The sequence below is a fragment of the Trematomus bernacchii genome, unplaced genomic scaffold (genome assembly GCF_902827165.1).
Source record: "Trematomus bernacchii unplaced genomic scaffold, fTreBer1.1, whole genome shotgun sequence".
Lineage (NCBI taxonomy): Eukaryota > Metazoa > Chordata > Actinopteri > Perciformes > Nototheniidae > Trematomus > Trematomus bernacchii.
Window position 1 is genome coordinate 5683264 of NW_022988097.1, and position 21876 is coordinate 5705139.

Sequence of the window (21876 nt, forward strand, 5' to 3'; positions counted from 1 at the left end):
TCATTCTGGCTAAATCACACACATTCAGGAACATGTTTAAATCCAAAATGCCTCATTGCATTAATTGGAGACATTTTGTACTGGACAGTTTGAGTTAGTAATAAGGGACATGCCAACTACAGTAAACTGCAGGGGCGAAGCAGTTAACACTCAGTGATTCATTTATAAATATCTGATTGATAGACTTACACTTACAGTACATTTCTCGGCTCCTTTACTGGCTTTTACGCATTGTTAATCAGTTGATACAACCTTGATACCACAAACGGAAGAATGGCAAACAAAATCTCAGATCTATATTTCTAATCATCATGATATTCAAGGAATTTCAGATACCCCTGAATTGGTTATTAAACCTACCCACGCACTGACTTTTTCCACCCATAATATTTAATGAATTCACTTCATAGCGTTAACATACCTGAAATCATTTCAACCTGGTGGCATTCATCAGTTTTATCTACTCTGCATTGCTGAGGCTTTGTTCCCGTCGCAGATTTCTCACGATGTTCTCTATTCAGAGCAGAGTAAAAGCACTAGAAACACACTATAAAGCTTTTTTGAATACATAATGTATTGCTTTAAGATAATTTGATTTCACTTCATGTTTTACAACCTGCCAGCTTTGAGGTATAATTCAAACTTAAGACTCCAAAGTGTTAGAACACCTTTTTGAATCAATTTTGTATTGTCACTTGTACTACCTTATTTTTTAAATAAGAGCAAGAGCCTTTCCCATAGACTGTATACAAGAATGGGACAAAGTCACCATTTTGTCCCCCATTGGTTAGTGGACTATGGTTTTGAAGCCTCAATGTGGTGTTTTGCCTATCAACAAATTAGTGCTTGGTGATTGACATTTGAATTTTTTGCAACCAGAAGAGAGGTTGCGGCATTTTACAACCAAATAATTAACAAGACATTTAAAGTCAACCTAGATGTACAATGAACTTTCATGAACGGAAAATGCACTGTGAGAGGTTTGAAGTTCTAAGACGGAAATATCCGTCAATCACAAGGTAGACCCACCCTAAAACATATCCTGCTTTATGTCTATTTTACTTTAGATGGGACTATATTTTAATCTATTTACATTGTGATGTGTCAAAAAAGCTGTTACACTAGCGTTTGAGACCATTATCTCATTGCAAAAAAAAATCCAGAGGCAATTAATTAAGTGAAAGATGGTTAATTTTCTCATAGACCTCTATATCATTTGACTCATGTATGACCAACAGACTTTTCACATATAAACTTCGACCTCTTGGCACTAAAAGAATAGTCAACAAAGTCATTGGGATCCACTATCTGAGCAGCATGGATATCTGTCCCAATTCTCATGGCAAATCAAACCTACAAACCAACAAAAGTTCTTGAGATATTTTCTGGTCGGAACAAAGTTGTGGACCAACCAACAAATCAACATTGCCATCCTTAGATGGTCTTAATAAAGCTTACTATAATATTAATGCTAAAATCAATCACATGAAGAAAGCTGTATCACCATCCGTTACTTATCCCTTAAAAGGTCTCACAATCAAACAGTAAACATGAAGCAAACATACAAGAGTGGGGTAGTATTCAATTAGTCAAAACATTTGATGGCCGAACCAATATATGAATAGATAATGGTCAGTTGATGTACCAGTAATGGCTGTTCTTTGCACTAATGTGTACCAAGCACCAGCACTACTGCCTGTCTGCCAGTTCAGAAGATTAATGATGGTGTAGCCTGATGTCCTCTACAGTCACTAGTGGGTTGTAAATCATTCTTTGTAAAGGCGACATGTGACTTTGATTTCCGTTTGAATGTTTGACCTGTTTGATAGCTCAGTAATTGTTGCATCAAATGCGGCACTTTGGCAAACGCTGTCATTTGCAGAGAAATTTGATAAAGGTTAGCTGGTTATTTTAGATACAGATATGTATGTGTGCTTTAAGGTGGGGTATGTAATTTATTTCAGAAACACTTTTTGTTATATTCCATGGAATGCTCTTAACATCCCGATAGCAATGAATATATTAAATGCTTTGACAAAAAATCCATAACAAAATGTCATCTGTGGAAGCCGTAGTACTGTAAAAAGCAAGACCAATCATTTTAGCCGGCCCGGCTAAAATAACTGGATGGCCTACCTGCCTGTCAGCCTTCCATCTGTGCACAAACTTATCTCGTGCCCTCATTGGCCATGTGCGCGTTTGTGTGTGTTGGAGGAGGGGCTCTGTAAGGAAGTGGCAGATTTTTTCCGGTAGTGTATTTTCAAATTCTAGCGCACTCGAGCTGGTTTCTCCAAAATTACCTACCCCACCTTTAATCTTAAGGGGCCCTGTTAGGCTTTTGGGGGTTTTCCCTTTCCTGTATTGTGTTATAAAGGTTTTTGTGCATGTTAATGGTCCGCAAAGGCTAAAATCCCAAAGTTCCCTCCAAAGGGAGTCTCTCCTCCATTGGACTCCTTTCTTTACTTCCCTAACATAGTGACATCCTTATGTAGCACTCACACTTCTTTTGACTAGCGCTCCAACACATTGTACCTGATAGCCTAAGAGGCGGGACATCTCCACGCAGTTGACCAATAACAACTAACCAATCAGAGAAGACTTGGCTCGGGTTTCAGACAGAGGGTGAAAAGAGGTGCTGCAGCACAGGCAGTATGAGAACAATAAAGAGCTTTTTGTACATTAAAGCATGTAAACAATTACAGTAGAGGCACAAATATGACCCTGACAATTAGCATGATTCGGCCCATTTACTGTATTTAAACAAGAAATACAAATGACAACAATATTTCATCTTGAATGCCTTACACCTTACTTTCCTGAAAGAACTCAATGTTCCTTATTTCAATTTGGGAATATAAACTTAGAAATACATGTAGAAAGCCTGTGGTGTCAGCCAGGACAACTCTTGTAGGAAATGGAATGCTGCTGAAGAGCTCGAAAGTTCAATTGTACCAGAAAATGAAATACAGCTTTAATAATTGCAGAAGTGGTACTGGTAGAAGAATACGAGCTTTTTATTAGTCTAGTTGTCAGGCTTTGGCTATTGATAGTTCTGTATCTTATCAGTATCAGTGAAGAACTGGGTGCTTTATCATCCATGACACATCTTAGGTGAATTACATTTCTAAATTGAATGGCACCTTTTATCCAAAAGCTTTCACTAAAATGACTTCACTGTATATTGAAGGAAATGCATCAGAATATTGTAGCGCTTAGAATGTTATTGTATACTGTATATATGCCGTAAGGCAAATACAATATATTTCAAGACTTTCATTTCAAAAGTAAGCCGTGAATATTTACTCACCAGAAACCAAGGAGACGGAGCACAGCAAATAGTATATTTCTGACGTGTAACCACAGACAGAAAGTAATAATATAAAGCATAGAGGGAAATTAACATCAGTAAATATCAGCTGTGATAACCTTGCCTCATACAAGTAATTTAATTTAACCAGGAGAGCAATGTCGAATTTATATTACTATCAATTTCTCTCAAAAGTGCAATTAAGTTAATTATATATACTCGTTATGTGTAGGTCCGAAAAAATACGGCTTCTATATATATATTTATATGAGTGATGGGCAACAATTACACATTTTAATCGCGATTAATCGCATGATTTTCTGCGATTAATTGCATTGTTATGCGCAAAATTCAATAGGTCCAGGGCATTAACTTTTTATCTAGTTTGTTAGAGAAAAACAAGTTACCCTCAGAGTCCAGTGATAAGAACATTTAACTTTGGAGTGGTTACAAATAACTCTGGTTCTATCAACTCGTCTGGAGGAGATTTAAAATGTCCATGTAAGAGTTCCGTACCTTTCTCCAAATGCTCTCATTGGTTGAGGCGCGTGATGACGCCCATCCTAAGTCAATACTGATCAACATCCCACCCCTCCTGTGACCCATGGTTTGTCTGTATGTGTATTCAAAGACAGTGAGCAACGGACTTTCAAAATAAAAATATGAATAATAAAAATAAAATGCGAGACAATAAGGTGTTAACTTGCCCAGCCCTAATATATATGTATGTGTGAGTTCATTAACTGTACATGTGTCCCTGTAACTGCTCATAACCTGAAGCAACCTCTTTCTTTTTATTCAAAGGTGTTAAATATAAGATTAACCTTTAAAGGATCCTAACACCTGGGCTCCCTTATCTCCTCAGCTCTTTACTGCCACGCACATCGGTGTCTTACTTCTTTTATATTCACTTCAGGGGCTTGACCTGACACCCAAGGTGTTCATAATGTGTACAACCAACTCTATCACACACAGAGGCATTCAAAATAACCTTCACCTGCTTACGCACGCACGCACGCACGCACGCACGCACGCACGCACGCACGCACGCACGCACGCACGCACGCACACACACACACACACACACACACACACACACACACACACACACACACACACACACACACACACACACACACACACACACACACACACACACAAACAAACATAGGATTATTTTTGCTTCTACTCTACCACACACTCCCTCTCACTCGCTCTTCTCATTCCACTAATGAAAACAGATGAAAACTCCACAGCCCAATAACGCAAACATTAACACTAATTCCCGCTCATAGAGACAAACAATCTCCGAGACACGAGTAAATACGGCTGAGCTTCCGGTAGTGGAGGACTGAGGGAAAGAAAGAACGCACCCTCTGGGAAATTTTCTCTGATCAAGTGCAAAGAGATTAACCAGTTGGACTAGTGCTAATGAACAGGAGATCCTAATGAAAGGAGCTCCTAAATGCAGATGAGGCATATGAAACAGAACAATGGTTGGCTTGTATCAGATGGAAACACAAGAGAAATGTACAGAAAGCAATCATTTTACCGTCCTTTTTTCTCAACCTAACGTCAAAATCCTGACAAGTTTTAAAGGTCCCATGTCATGCTTTTCTGGTTATTACCCGTCCCCTTGTGTGTTATGAAGGTTTGTATGCCTGTAAACGGTCTGCAAAGTCACAAACCCTCAAAGTACACCCTGTAGCGAGTAAAACTCTAACACAGAAAATACCTGTCTATGCTGCCCCAGAACGCCTCGTTGGAGATTTCTCATTTTCCATTGTTTTCTTCCTGGGTTCTGTGACGTGTCAATACCCAAATCAACAACAAATGACCGGATTGGCCCAAATGGACCAATCCGCGGAGCACCTCACACACCAGGATCCCTTGGCTAACTAACAGGGAGTCCCCATTGACTTGCATAGAGCTCCCTGAGCGTTGGTAATAGACGAGTTGGGATCGCGGAGAAATACTCTCCGCAGACCCATTCTCACAGCGTTATAAACCTTTTTCTTACTCAATATCAAGCCACACTTATTGTTTTTACTTCGGCTGTGAGTGTTTGTGTGTGCTCAGGATGAGTTTGGCTTGTTCTCTCTGTATCGCCGACCCGGAAACCTGTCCGCTCCTCGCAGCAGCTCACAGCAGCGGCGAGCAGCAACGAGCCTCGCAACGTCCCGACCAATCAGAGCACACTGGGCTCACAGGGAGGGGGGGGCAGGAGCTCCAACAAGCCGTTTAGGACAGAGAGTGAATACACATACTATACAGAGATGCTGTATGAGAAACCAATGTGAGTTTGGAAAATTGCACAATTTAAATCTATTCTAGTAGACCTCAACAATGGAAATATGATCAGTAGAAATGGCCATGACATGGGACCTTAACAATGGGCAGCAGAAAATGTAATGTTTCATTACAACAATTACGGTAATATGCGCAATTTTGGAGAAAAGAGCAAGCCTTTGAGTTGACTCGGGGATCATTTTGTACTGTCAGCTGGAGACTGGTTAGAAGCTAGTACACTGTGTGCAACAGCCTCTTTCATAAAAGAAAAACATCAACTTATAGACAAAACAGTAAATCACGCACAGACAAATGGAGCAAAGGGCACAAAAGCACATCAAACACAATCACGCAAAAGCCTAAGGTGGGGCCGAGTAATCTAAGAGAGGCTAGAGTCAGATGTGACTTACTGATTACATAGTCCCCAAATGGATCCTCATCCTCCTCATCATCTAGGTAAGCTGAAGGAGGGGGAATTGAGAGAAAAGAAAGAAAAAAACAGGAGAAAAACAAACATAAATACAAAATCAAGAGAGAAAGCATGAGTACAACTGGAAAAGAAAAGCACAATCAAACGTAAAACAAATACAAAGTAGATGTGATGTATGGTTAAGACACACAGAAATAAAGTGAATCCGGCCTCCTGACTTCCCATCATGCACCTTTTTACCTCGTTCTTTCCCTCAATCTGATACCCCCGGCCTTCATTAGGAAGCAAAACGCTGACCATTAAACTACAAAAGTAGTTTCAGCTGCATGCAGAGGAAAATATGATCACTCATAATTGGCTGGAGAATTCTCAATTTGCTCTCAGTGCGCCTTCTCTCCCTCCCTCTCTCCCTTTCGCCTCTCTTTCTCTGGCAGGTCTGAAGACAGCATGAGAGGCCATTACGGCTAACTAAATTCCCTATTAGGGCGGCAGAATGGTCGTCAGCAAGTTACAAATCCGACGCCAATGATATTCCAAACTCTCCTGCTCCTCTCATCTACCTGATAATAACACCGTTAGTATAGGAGGGCCTTCACTGCAGAAGCAACGGCTGCCTTCTTACACTGAGAACGCACACAAACATATTTTTTCCAAAGCCCTCGTTGTCATTTTTATGTGAAAATCCCCCCCTTCATCTCTCCCTTTGTGCTTATTCACTGTTTGTGTTTCCCTCTTCTTCTTCTCTTCTCTCCATCACTCCAGGCTCCCTCCCTTTAATGTGAGTTAGCATCCATCTACTGTGATCAATATCCCAGGCTTTTATTAAACACTGCTCTTATGCATCTCTGTTTGTGTGTGTGTGTGTGTGTGCAGACATCTTCCTGTGTGTGTCTGTCTGTTTGTGTGTCCATTTCGTCCAACAATGTCTTTATTTAGTCCGCAATGAGGGGTTCATGTTTTGTTTCATTGGCAAGTGTGTGAAAATGTATGTTGAAACACCAATCTTTATTGATCTTGTCTGTGGGCGTTTTTCAAACAATGGGCCTAACCCAAAGACGGACACTTAAAGATGTGTGTGTGTAAGCGTGTGTTGCAATTTTGCTCCATCCTGAGTGCATAGCTTTCACTGCATGGACAAAAAGTCCTTGAACCAGTGGGTGAAGCATGCAGCCACGCACACACACATTTACTCGCACTCACAGTGGCGTGTGTTTGTGAAAGCGAGCTGTCAGTGCTGCTCTCACACACCATTCATCACAAGCTACTAATTCTGTTAGACCATTGTCGAGCCTTTCGCACCCCACGTTGCTCTCTGAAAACTCAATCAGAGGCTAATGCCCCCAACCCTGCTAACACACACGCGCACACAAGCTCTCACTCTCAGTTTCTTACTCACACACACACTCTCAGAGACCCTGAGGGGACAGCGGTGGTCTTGGGGGACCCCACCAGTCCAACTCTATAAGTGTTGCTTGAATTTGATCGACAGGAGCTGCATTGGCCAAGTTACCAGCACTGAGAGTGGCAGAAAAAAAAAGCTCTTACAATCATCTGCGTGACATATAATTATAGTATTCACAAAAGTATAGAGCTTTTTACTCACAATTCAAAAATGATCATGATTAAACATTATCTTAATTTACCTTGATTGCAAGACAGTCCTCTGCGTGCTCCGCTCCGAAAAACTCCCTAAAGTAGCAACACCTCGGCTGACTTGGTTGATTCGCTTTTGATTTATGGTGGGATTGGTTTGGTACATTAAAATAGAATAAAGAGGACAGCGCGGGTGCAGGCACTCTGCCACCTGTGCTAGCAGATTTGATTAGTTAATCAGGAATCACTTTGCCCAATGCGGCTTTTATAAAGCATAATTACATCTCCAGCTACCCAAAAAAAAAAACACAAAAATTGTGACTGCAGATGTTTTAAGTGGCGTTTAAAAGTTTTTCAGCTTTGTCAAAAAAATATCAAATTAACATAAAGTTTAACCAACATAATAAACCAGCTTCTAACGGTGCGGAAAACCCTCCAATAAAGAAGTGATGGAAACCAGGCAATTGAGCATGCCTGGACTGGCAGCAGGGTTAGGCAGAAAGGCCAGACTAAATTTAGCGCCACCTTTTCATTCTCTAATTAGGAGATTAATACATCCTGTCACACGCGTCACAATACGAGCCTATGATTTATTATCCAGTCGACCAGATGGAGAGATTGAGCGGGAGGAGGAAGACGGAGAGGGATATCGCAGCTACTCAGAATGCATGTGTGACTGGGCGGGGCCTGGGCTGTGGAGGGAGCGGGCCAGTGTCCGCGTTCATAAAGTCGGCCGTATGAAGGAGATTTATTGACGGGGGAAACAATGTTGAAGTTGAATTAGATTCTGCCTGTTTCCTTAACAGACAGCTCTCTTCATGAGACACAGAGGCATATGGGGCCACACACACATAAGCATGTGTAAAGCACTGGACTATGGATTGTGGCCATAAAGCCTGCCCCGGGCTTCAGGTTTAAATCAATGTCAAAGCCTGATCTTATTTCATCTAATGCATGTTTTAATCATTCTCCCTCCTGATCAATGCAGTTTGGATGCAGTCATCACGCACTGCTGTGAGAATTTACAAGCGCTCCTATTCTCCTGCCCGTGTTTCCAGACGGACGTTTTACGAGGCGGTGCACAGTGTGACAGTAAATCTCTTCCTCCACTTTGCCAAAATGAAATCTCTCAATGCCGCTCTCTATGCCCATATTTGTTTGTCTCACTGTGCTGCTTGCGCAGACGAAACTCGGATTGGCTGTGCCAAGTCCACGTTCTACTCTCTTTATTTTAATAGTGTCTGGAAGGGGCAATAAAAGGAAAGTGTCTTTATTCAATACTTGACAATAAAGCTGGATGTAGGGGAAAAATCCCTGAGTTGCATTTAGGAAACTCATTTAACGGGTTTTACATACTTGTAGGTAATTGGAATTCAGCAGTAAATGAAAAAACAAATGAAAAATAATTACAGAGTTTTAGTTTAGAAACTGATTTAACAGGTGCCAGAGGGCTTCCCGGGAAGACAGCTACACATTTGAAACACATTGCTAGATAAGTAACTTCACATTTTAGTCAGGTGCCAACGCATGTCTGCTGTTCTCTGAGTGTTTTAAAAATCATGATGTGTGTTTGCAGGCATGTCTATGCGCCTTTCATTTGTAATCACTGGAATAATATTGTAATTAGATTTTCATATTGTATTAGCACTCATTTACAAAACGTGCCTTTCCTAATTTAGGAAAAAGCAGGTTGAAACTATATTTATCTCCCTCTGTCCATTGCAGGCTCACAAACGTACATAATAGCCTGGCCCTGTATGTACTGTATCAATGAAGAACAATCACTTAAAACACAGCAATATTCAAAGTTCTCTTTACCAGTCTTGTGATTTGTCTACATTAGGTGTGTATGTAGTGCTAATTGTGTTGAGACTAGCGAAGGCATCAGACTCTGTAACTGACGACTGCTATCTATCCACAGGTTAACACCCTTTAATTTGTTATCGACTCAGGTTGTTAGATTTTTCAGGCTTTTCAAGTACTGCGAAAACAAACACTTTAAAATAGAACGTGTACTTAGGCAACCTGAAATATGAGAAATTAAATCTTTCTAATTTGTAGCTCAACTTCAACTTCATTTGTAGTTCATTAATTATTTTAATGAAATGTAAGGAAAGGAAAAGGAATGAGGAAATGTACCGAGCAATTACTCTGCAGCCAGTTGCCCTGTTGACACAGAAACAAGCTCTCAAATAATACTTTCCCTGAGGTTTTGGATAGCTGTCACCGTGTCTCAGGGCTTTCTATTTTGGTAATGCAATCTGCAATAGGGCACACGTGCACCTTTGTTCTCGTGTATGCTCCTGCCCTGAAGGGGAACCCTAGACCCACAAACTGACACCTGTCAGTCACGCCGGCAAGATGCACTGACAGAAGCATAACGAGAGACGTTGAGAGGCGCAGCGTGATCCAAGAGAAGACAGAAGAAGGAGCTTGAAAGATGAAGACGAAAAGGCGGGAGAGGAGGGAGATGAAGAAGAGGAGGTGGAGGAGGAGAAGCAAGTGGAGGTGAGACTTCAGAAGCTTGTTAGAGACACGGTGAGATGAGAGTGCTGCTATTTGGTGTTTTAGCACGTCACAGTCTTTTTGATTTGTTAGCATGTGTTTATGATGTTGTTTCTCTTTCTGCCTCTGTCAATCTCTATTATTAGACTCTCAGATCCTCTTCCTGCTGTTTTGACACTCCCGTTGCTCCTATTTCACACTCACGCACACACACACACGTGCAGGGTTGAGGCTCACTCTCACACCCGTGGAGAGACAGAGTAGCATATAGAAAGACAATGATAGACTCTGTTACAAACATATGCGCGCCTTTGCAAATGCAGCCGCCGCACTGCTCGGGGCACTCGGCTGGTTAGGTCTGGTGGGAGTGAAATCTTCCTGGCTTCCGGGTGCTTTGAGGTATGACGTGCCTGCAGTATCAGATGTTCTTTTTTGCCGGAGCGAAGGGTGACATTTCCTCATTCAGAGCAACTAAATAACTAACAAATTGACTTGATCAGACACACACACACACACCTGGTGCTTTCATCCGGCTGACGTGCTGCCTCAGATCTCGTCACGCTGGCAGAGACAGCGATACAGACGCCTGATCTAAATCTCCGGTCTGTGAAACTATGAGACGAGCCCAAAAGTGCCGGTGGTTCCCTCTGAAGGCCTCGATAGAGAAGGCACACTTTTGAAGTGTTGCATTCCATCGAATTGACTTTGATTTGACACGTTCTGCCATATGAATCAACACACAAGTAGATGTTTAGATCCTGTCGGAGCACAGGCGTATACATGATGAAATATCATTGAAAAAGTGTCCTTTTTGGGAAAAACGTTTGATCTTCCCAACAATCAACCCTCGGTGACATACTGCAGGCAAACGATAATCGCAATATAGCACAGGATTAAAAAGCTAATTTCGTAAGGTCTGGAATTGCTGGCAAAGGAGCGCTCAATGGCGTTCTGCTGGCCCTGAGACAGAGAGAGCGAGAGCGGTGTCTTAGGATGATATCTGCGGTTTCCAGATTAGCTTGGTAATTAACCACAAAGCAATTATCGGATGGTGGGATGAGAGGCGCGTCTCGGGGAAGGTGTTCCTTGATGTGTTTAATAGGTGTTGAGAAGTTTGATCAGTCCACAGAAGTTGTTTCTGATTCCGAGGCCCTCAGTCCAATGGAGGTTGATCTACGGCTGATATGTGTTTCTGTCGAGAATTCAATGAATTACACTGTTTCTTTTCCTTCCATCTAACCCTAACACATTAACCCATTATCCTCCATTGACACCTCGGCGAAGACCTGCGCAGGTTTAACACTGCGTTGGGATTAACACGGAAATGGGGAAAGCTGCCAGGAAACAAAGTTGCCAGAGGAAGAAGTTTCCCCCTGGGGACATCCGATCTCACACTCACTTTGAGATTCAAAGACATCTTCTCTTTGAGGGCATCTCTTATCTTGTGTTGGATCACAAAAGAATCCAAAAGAATCGAAAATATTTGAATTGACAGATCAGTTGCGAGATCTTGGGAGATAAGTGGGAGAAGATGGTAGAGTTAAAGGGCTTTGTCTAAGTGCTATTGATGAAAATAAGGATGGGTCTCTGGAGAGGGGGGGGGGGAGGGGGGGGGGTCCAACAACTGTTCTTCAGATCAGAAACAGACTCAATCAATAAATCCTTCTCACTCACAATTTATATAAAGGCTGTCTGTTTTAGAGGTGGTCTGAAGATTTCGACAATATCGACAAACCTTTAGGATCTCTTTAGAAATTGACAATCATTCTCAATCAGTCCATCCTCTCCCTGATTTGTTGTCAGTTTGTTGAGTCTAGCACCCTCCCTTTTCCTCAAACCAATGATCTTGTAATTGAACACATCTTTCAAGAGTCCTACCTGACTCGTCGTCAGACTTGTTGTCATTCTCAGAGTCTGTGAGGGTGAGCGCAGAGTTCTCGCGACTGGACACTCCCGAGCTGCGACGGGACTTAACCCGTCCTTGTCCGGCCCACAGCTGGATGGCTCGCTCTGGAGACAGCGGCCCCTCGGGGTCCGAGTCAGCATCAGAGCCAGCGCTCAGCGAGTACCCCCTCTGGAGGAGGGCCAGGTCAGGACAGTAGGGAACGGCGTTGGGGTGCGGAGGGGGAGTCGGCTCGCAGACCCCAAGCTCAGCCAGGGTGAAGTTCCCCCCTGCGAGGGAGAAAGCGGAGTTACATTGGGCGGGTGTGGGGATTGATATAAGTAAAAGGGAGTAAATGGAGACAAACAAACACTCATAAGCGTGTCTCTAGCAAACAAACCCACAATCACACGCAGAGAAGCAAACTAATTATGAAACTACGGAGGCGGAGGCTGAAAATTAGTCTTTGTTGTGCCAGGCAGGAGGGGGAGAGATGACGCAGCGTGAATCAGGCACAAACTACAAACTAGCTACTGGAAGGAATATGTAGCGGCCTGCAGGCCTGTTAAAGCTGGCTTAGAGGACCTGCCTGCCTCACTTTACTGCTCCGCATTGGCATTCATGAGGTGTTGATGTGAGATCAAAGAGCTGTTCACTTGAGGCCTTTGAGACTGTAGTGGAGCTGCTTTGCTGCCTTCTGGGTTTGATCATCTCCCCACCTAGTTGCCATCACACGCCGGACCCTGGGCTCTCTGAATATACTGCAGTCTGCTGCAATACCGGCCCCGCTGCCTAACACTCTCCCCCTCAAGACAAACCCACTCGTCACTTCCAAAATAAATATATAAAATTATCCAAATTAAAGCACATCAAAGGAGATCAATAAACAGTGCTGCAGCCCAATTAAATCCAAGCTGAGGAAAAAGCAATTAAGGAAAAAGGCATGCTCAACCAATTTATTCTCGATACTAATTAAAAGAGTATTGTGGATGCAATCGCTCACCATCAGCTGTTGGGGTAAAGGGATCGGGGGGGAAAACAGTTGTGATTCACTTCATTAGCGGTTTGCGAGGGAGGGGAAAGGAAGAGGCGAGTGAGGAGAGGATGGCATTGTGACTGCACTCTGCGCTGGGAATCACACAGCTGTGTGACTGGGTTAACTGTGACTCATCAGGCGTACGGACGCAATCAGACTGAGAGGAATTAAACAGATGAAAATCGTCTGCTGGATCTTCACTGCTCCTCTTCACGGCCTCTTTTGGAAAAGTCCAGAGTTGCTGAAAGTAATGAGGAGAGAGAGAGAGAGGGCCTAAAAAGAAACAGGGGGGTGTTGACAGGCTCTATACTTCTACTCAGACAAACAGATGGACTGGACTAGAAAGCCAATAACTCCACAGGTGGATTCAGCTTCTACGGGCTACAGCTCGCCAAGCATCAAACTAGCTATGGAGGCACCAGAGCACCGCGAGACATGAGGGAATATTACCCATCCTCTTCTTCTGTGCTTCTTTGTCTTTTCCTCCCACTTATCATAAAAGATCACAAAAGGAAGTTTCTTTACTTTACAGTCAGGGGAATTGGACAACGAGTTAGAAATGTACACCACAGCACTATATGGACAGGATCTAACGCTAGTGATGAACCCATACCTGAGATGAAGTATCGTAGGAGGACGGGAGAGAACTCCAGGAGGCCTGAGAGAGCAGAGCACATGGCTTCTTTAACATCAGCGAAGAAATCAAGCTGTAAAAAGAACTGCTCGCTAGAAAAGAGTCTACTCCACAAATGATGTTTTATGCAAATCATCCCATTCAACTAGAGCGACAATAACGGGAACACAAACACATCTTCTAATCTAAACAAACACTACATGGAAGCAACATCAAAGTGTGCGTTAGTGAATGTGTGTGTGTGTGTGTGTGTGTATGTGTGTGTGCTTGCCACAAATGTCTAATGTTACGTCCCAAAGGCGACCACTCTGTACAATTAACCTGCCATAACCAGTGATTCCATATGCAAAATCCAATCACTCCTTATCACCCTGAGCAATACAGACACAGCCTTATGCCGGAGCAATCTACTCAAGAAAGATGGATTAGGGTGTTGGGTTTAAGAAGACATAAAAATCTATCTCAGTTATTCCACACATAGAAAACCAATCGCATGTTTGTTATATGATAGTATGACAGATGTGGGGGCAAAATATGGGGCTTCATTCTAATCAGATCAATACCTTTCTGTTGATACACCACCGCTGCCATTCTTAAGCTTACACTGCGCATTAATGTGTGTGTTGAGCCCTGAGCGGCTTCCACAGCTGCTTCCAGCTGAGCGCATCTGCGTTTGTTCATTGTGTACATTCTGACATGTACGTTTGACATGTACTAATAGAGTAGAAGACATAATGTTTAATATGGAGAGGAACAAAACAGATGTGAAAAGAAAGATGCGATAAGGGCGTTTCAGGGTACGTGGAATCAAATACAAGATGTACAAGAAAGGCCTCAATCAGTGCTGTTTGTGATTAATCTAATTCAATTGAAATGGGGCATGGCTTTTCGAGATAGGAAGATGTGTGTAGATCTGCGTTAGACTTCTATAGAGACATACAGTAGCAGCATGATAGGGGATGCTTCCTTGAACCGGAGAGAATGGCAGCAAAGGCAGAAAAACCGCATGAAGGCAAGTATGTGAGGGAAGGAGTGCAAAGGGTATGTTTGCTGTAAGTAACTACAGGATAGAATGCAAGGCTATTTTCCAGCCTGCATGGAAACAGAATATATGAGATGAACCATATAGAACTCAATCAGTGTATCCTTAATAACATTTGAATGACTACAAAGGAAATGAAATACTTGAACAGAAACAGAACTAGCAAATGAGTTAAAAGCACTGAGTTTAAGACCGTCACCTCACAAGCCCTCCAAATGAAACAACAACATCAAACGTTCGTCTGTGGCCTCGAGATTGACAAATAGGAAAAAAAGAATTGTCTGTACCCTCTTTAACTTTAACAGATAGGAGCTAGAAAGAATTACATGCTATGATAATACAACGCTATGGTTAGGTTTTGTTCGCTTAAGCCACACAAATCATAGTTTAGGTTTGACTACAGTACTACAGATTACCATTACTACAGCACTTTGCTAAATTTAGGTTAGATTCTTTGTCATGGATACAAAAATAAAACACTTGGTCTTCGACACGGACCGTCGCAGGCAACGCACGTTACCTTCGGTTAAGTAGGAACGGGTTTCCTGTGTTGAAGTCCAACATTTTGCAAACCAGATGGACTCAATACAAATCTGTCTTCTTTTTCAGCATCTTGGTTAGTTTCTTAAATGGTCTTACTGGCCAATGGTTTTTAAAGATATGGTCATTTTGCTGACTTTTCAACAGTTTCACCTGACTTCCTGCTTTGCCACTTTGACGTAAACATTGCTGCGATAGTGTTTTTCTCCAATGAGCATAAAACAATAGAAACCATGCGGCCCAAACAATGCGACTCTAGCTTCCTGCCCCTGCTATGCATCATCATTTGGAGTTCTCATGCGATGTTTCTCTGAGAAGTGACACAGGGGAAAAGGAAGCATCTTGTTGGAACTCCAACACAATAGTGCGAGTGGGATTGGCATTTGCAGTGATCCATTAAACCACATGTACTTCCCTTGATAAAACTCATTACGGATGTGTGTGGGAGAGATTGTGTACAACGTTGCCGGTTGTGTGTGTACAGGCTCTAGTGTTTGTGAGTAGACAGCTTTGTGGGATAGAGGGGCCTATCATTAAAAAATCATTTGTGCTTGTTAGCGGTTTGACAGGCAAAGTATAGGCAGCAGGACTCTGCATTATGCGGGTTGACTTTCCCTCACCCCACTGAGTAATTCTGTGTAGGACATAAAACAGGCGGAACCGTGTGGGCTACAACGGCAGCAATTACGTGGCTTTTTCCATATCCAATAGTTTACACTGCAGGCCACCCTCGGACATGCCATTTTGATCTTTTGAGCGAGCGGCAGTTCCGAACAATTTCTGATTCTTCCTGAAGTGCTGAACTAGTGAACTGATTTGCTCCTGGGTGGAGGATGCATCACAATCAGGAAGGAAACGCAACTGTGCACGGCAGGCTAACACAGCAATCCCAGGAGAAGGCTGAAATTACTGTTAATAATAGCAAAAAGCCTTATTATTTTCTTTGCCACAGCGAAGAACTTGCTAAAAAGGTTGGCTAATAGTAGTAAAAAAAAAAATGTAATTTCTTAATATTTTCCATTTTCATTTGCATCCAATTCAGAACTCATCTGCACTGCACTTTAGTATCCCGAAGAAAAAAAGAATGTCTCTTTTGTGTTTTCTTTTCTGTGAATTACCATGGCAATAACATACACATATATATTCTTTCCTAATAACGGAGAGCCTAAGTGAAGATTTGTTTCAACAGATATAGGAGAAAGAGAGAGACAGGTGAGGTGGCAAATGATTGACATGACAGAGTAGAGACAATATGGTAGTTTTTGATGATCTATTGAAATAAATTATGAACAGACACTGAGATGTTTGTGAGGGTCATTTTACTAGTTCAAAAGAAAAATGGCGATTGTTTTTTAGTTTCAATGTTGACAGCAAATATCAGTGCCATGATGTGTGTCACACTCTATTGAGTGTGACACACATCATATATCATCTGATATATCTGTTTTTCTGACATTCTCCACTACTTGTTTGGTCCTTGCTGCAAAACTTCACCACAGAGCATGATTTCAACAATAGTCCTATTGAATAATTTGTTGCTGATACAAATGGAAATGTCTACTCAGGTTATTTTCCTATAGACCCAATTTTAAGGGCGGTGAAATGTTCCTGCTCTCAAATCCCACCTGTAGCATGTCTTGACTGTCCATAATCTGTCACTGTCTCTCAACCTAGAAGCTAAGCACAAGACAAAATGCATTTTAAGAAGTCATCATTGAGTTGCTCAGTGGGCTACTAAAAATATAGGACAGAGAACAAGAGCTGGGTTGTAAAAGTGAAGACTTCAGGGAATACTACTGTTTTTTTTAATTAGCTCCACTCATTTATTGACCTAACTATTGCAACACTATTTCCTAGCTGTCTTCACACACAGGCATAGTGGAACAGATTCTCAAAATCGAAATCTACCTAAATATTTCAATTTGTACCACTGTTTATTTAATTTAGGTAATGTATTTGACTCAAATTGCTTTCTAGTTGTTTCCACAACTCGTTACCACATGTAGATTTCCCAGTTGGGAACGATTACGTGTTATATGCCTCATCGTATCTTGCTGAAATACAACAATTAAATTACATACATCGTTTAAAGGACATGTACTGCAAATATATACTTAGTCAAATAACAGAAAGACATCTGAGTATACTGTACAGATGGCCCTCCTCTCAGTCATCTCATCACACACACACACACACACACACACACACACACACACACACACACACACACACACACACACACACACACACACACACACACACACACACACACACACACACGGCCACTATTCATCCTCTATAAAACACTTGTCTACCTCTGCCCATGTTTATGTAAATCATCTCTTCCAAAGTGTTTTTTCTTTTTATAAAGATAGTAAAGAAATCAGAAGGAGATACATTTAAATAAACACATTCAAAATAGCCTGCAGACAGTGCGGGGACAATAGTGAGTGAATCCATGAATTTTGGATGACAGTGGTCATTGAATTTGTTTGGAATCGAAGCAACAGAGAACCATCCGACGTTTAGTTCTCACAGGCTGCCACGATGTGTAGTAAGAGGGAAATGTAATTCCTCTGAAGTTGATAAAAGGGGAAAAAATAGGGTGTGTAAAATAGGGAGTGAGGCAGGCCGACGACAAAAAAAAAAGGGAGATTATAAAATGGTATTAAATTCCTGATCCATTTATATAAAAACCTGTCTGAAAATGGGATGATCAGATTTTGGCCACTTTAAGATGTCATAAGGATGTTTTGGCTTGTGTAACCATTAGCCAATCACCAACCAAGGAAACCCCCCCCCCCCCACCTTATCACCTGAGGCCCCGGCTCCACGAGGACGAAAACGGGTTGAATCCGCATATTTCTCATGCGTATAGCCCTCTAAGCTCGACGACGCCGTAAGGGAAACGTAGAAACAGACCCCGCAAACGACAACGGGTCCAAAGGTGGATAGATCTGGGAACGGAGCGCTCTGGGGGGTCCAACGGGGCCGTGGAGTGGCCTATACGGTCATTCGTTTTCATAGCCCCGCCTCTCCCCCGCAGGGTTGCTATCGTGCTCCAGTCGCTACTGACCATGCTACAGTTCTTTGTGCAACATCTACAGGAGCTCCTCCTTGAATTCAGATTATTTATCTTTATCTCGATATGGACATAAACGCGAGTGAAGTCTAATCTGACAGGACGGAGACACGCAGCTCCTGCCGCTGTGATGCAGTGGGAGCAAAACACACACTTCAAGTCAGATCATCACCCTTAGCTATTTTAATTACCTCTCAAACTAAACTAGTTATAAATATGTTCATTTTTACTGTCGGGTCACTCATTACAGGATCAGCTGCTGCATGAGACAGACGCTGACGCTGTGAGAAAAGAGGAAAAAGAGACAGGCTCAGTGTATTTGATGATTATATATCATTATATCGTCGTTATTCATTTGTTTTAAAGCTCAATAAATAACAATGAAGACCTTTGACCGGCACTTTTATAATTTTGTCCGGAAGATTTAAACTTTAACACACGCTGACCGGCGAAAAACTCTGCCCGGTTCTGTCGGCCCCCACCGCGGAGAATACACAGAAGTGCAGCCATGACAACCATTCTTCTTCGCTGCTTTTGTGGAGGAAGTTGCTGCTTTTGTGGAGGAAGTTACAGCGCCACGTACAGGTTCGGCATATGTACTGCAGCTTTTCCAGCGTTTGGATGTAAACGGAGCCGTCTCGTGGAGCTTGACACAATCCGGTGTATATTGCGTGTGGGCGGAAGGTTTTTTGCGGTTGCATTTGCGTTACTCCGATGCGTTTTGCCGTATTTGTCCTCATGGAGCCGGGGCCTTAATCTCCTCCTAGAGCCCCATTGTGTTCTTTTTAACCAGATATCTCTCAGAGGGCGTGGGTAGTGGCTCCTTATTTTCATCTAAAGTAACAGACAGAGAATCAGCACTTTTGAAACAGGGCTGAAACAGAGGGGTTTATGGGATGCTGCAATGATCTGTTTGGTGTTTCAGCCTAACCCTTCAGAGACATGTTTTGTATATATCTGGGACTTATAATATATTGATGAAAAACAGTATAATAGTCGGGCTTGTACCTATAAATGATAAGCCATCATACAGGATCTTATAAAAGCTCTGAGTCCTTTGACATTGACTTTAATACAGTCTGTACAAAGGTCAAGATCCAAGGTCACTGCCAGCTGTGAGAGTGAGAATGGAGTTTACGTGATTGTTGTGCAGCTGTAATTACACACTCTCTTATTACTTTCACACATACACAAACACACTGTTCGGCGGCGGCGGAGAATACCAATAAACATCTTCACAACTCAGGGTTTCCATGGTGATGAGGTGATGTAGTGTAGGAAATGAAGCTCGTGCACACATCAGAAGTGAGGTTGTTAATGAGCAAAAACCTCTACAAATGTTGATAATGAGATCGACATCTTTGCTGTGACAGTTGGTTTAACACACAAATGCTTTAGTCTCAACTATAAGTGGAACTCTTAATTACACGTAGAAATGTCAGTGTGTTCATGTTCCTATGTTTGTATCAGAGGGTTCTGCAGCACATGGATTACGTGCAGGATATGCATAGAGCACATCTGGTTTTAATGAATTGTATTGTTTCACAAAATGATATATTTTGGTCCAATTTCACCACTTTTATCAACTTCATTTCTAGACGCAACCAAAAGGTGTTTTCAGGAAAGAAAAGCTAGAATTAACTTTCTTTACACTCTCCACCTGACACTAAACAGCAGACAGAAAAATGTTGTTATTGAAAATACTCTTGGATTTTTGTTGATTTTAAATATCAATGTACTATCCAATGCCTTTAATACGTATGGTCAAAAACAGATTTCGTTTTTGTTTTTGTTCCGTTCCAAAAAACTCAATGTATTACAATTATTTACAAATCATCTCTTTGGAAACACAGCATACCCGAAAAGGAGCAGGGAAAGGAAGATAATCTTACCTGCCCCTGTCTCCAAGAAAATAACATAGATTGACTCTAGGCTATTCCAAATAACAACAACAATCCCAATATCAATAATGATGACATTATATATTAGCCTTTTTCTTCCAACCCCTACAACTTGCTCTCTATTCAACCTGTTGCCACTTGTTTTAAGAATTAAAGCGTTTTACAATAGAACTGTAGAAGTCTTTAATTTATCTTATCTCAGTCATCACTCTTATGGCCATCAGATAAACTTCCTCATCCCTCAAAAAGGAGATTATTCGCCGCCTTTTATTTACGAGGATTAAAAAACACAAAGTGCTTTCCAGCAGACGACGCTGTCAAGATTTTATCTTGACATCTGGAAAGTAAACAAGTGCGTTTTGCTCTAATACGTAAACAAAGCGCTTCAAACACTGACACACTCATTCATCTTAATGGGCATGTCAAGAATTGTGTGGTCTAATTTCAATGTGGATGTTAATTTATTTAGCGTTTCATTAAACAATGCTGTTATGACTTTTGTTTTCCCTTTTGTTTCCCCACACAGTTCTCCTTTGCAGTACACAGTGAGTGGCAGTAGCAGTTTGATACCGACATGTCATGGCAGGATGACAGGGCAAGCTGACATTCAAGGCTTGGTGTTGATGATCAGAAATCCATCTCCATCACGTGCATACACACATTCATGTCCCACTGAAACGCCATTAGCGGCGCAGTAACGACCTAACAGATATTCCCAAATAGGAGCATCATGGTCATACACTTCCCACAACCCCCAGATGACATCCGTTCTCTCGGCTCCCGCCTGAGCCACGGGGGCCATTGCACCTCCTAATGAGGGGACCAGAATACGTGTGACAAATGTCATCCAACCCTGGGCTAGTTCTCCTTCTGCCCAGAGGACAGCAGTCTGGCTTGGACAGGACATGACAGGACATGACACAACACACCATGCACTCTGGAGGAGGTCTTGTCACTGAAGCACTGAAACACATCTCATACACGAATAGGAGGCCGAAGACGACCAAGCTGCTGCCATCAGCAATGAAGAAATAATTACTTTTGAAATGAAAGGCTTTTAAGGAATGCTAAATGCATATGTTGAACACGTCAAGGCTAAAATAACCAAGCAGTGCAGAATAGGTGATGAGATACCGTTTATACCATTCTATGTATACAGACATAAATACATCAATGAATATGTATAGGTTGAATAATAGGTTAAGGTTGAACAGTCTGTCAGTCTGTCTAACATGTTCCTGTATGATATTTATTATCAAGGGGAATGAGGTATATTATGGGATTCACTATCTCTATATATCCCTGTGTGCAGGTTAAGGGGTTACCAAAGCATTATGTTCAAGCAATGTGCGCACAAATGCTTTTTCTTCATTTCTGTACGTTTCTAGACCCGCTGCTACACCCACGATCTGACCTGGGCACACCAGAATATCTGGGCCTGAAGCAGAACATAAACGCGTCAACAAATTCAATTGATCAAATAATTGATGTTGTATATATGAAAAGCTATGCTGTGCTACAAAACAAATGATCACGTGAAAATGTGTCCCTAAATTGCTGGATTGCTACATAGAACACATCAGTATTCTGGTCAACATTTAAAACACTAATTTAACTAAATGTGCAACGTTTATC

General features: G+C 42.0%; 1 protein-coding gene across 2 annotated transcripts in view; it reads right to left on the reverse strand.

The window, feature by feature from the left end:
- tenm2 (teneurin transmembrane protein 2) overlaps window positions 1-21876 on the reverse strand; it is a 161735-nt gene that overhangs the window by 129466 nt on the left and 10393 nt on the right. For both annotated transcript variants that reach the window (XM_034121462.1, XM_034121461.1), the window contains exon 2: window positions 12003-12296. In XM_034121462.1, coding sequence (XP_033977353.1) covers window positions 12003-12296 — 294 coding nt within the window. The remainder of the gene's footprint in view (window positions 1-12002; window positions 12297-21876) is intronic.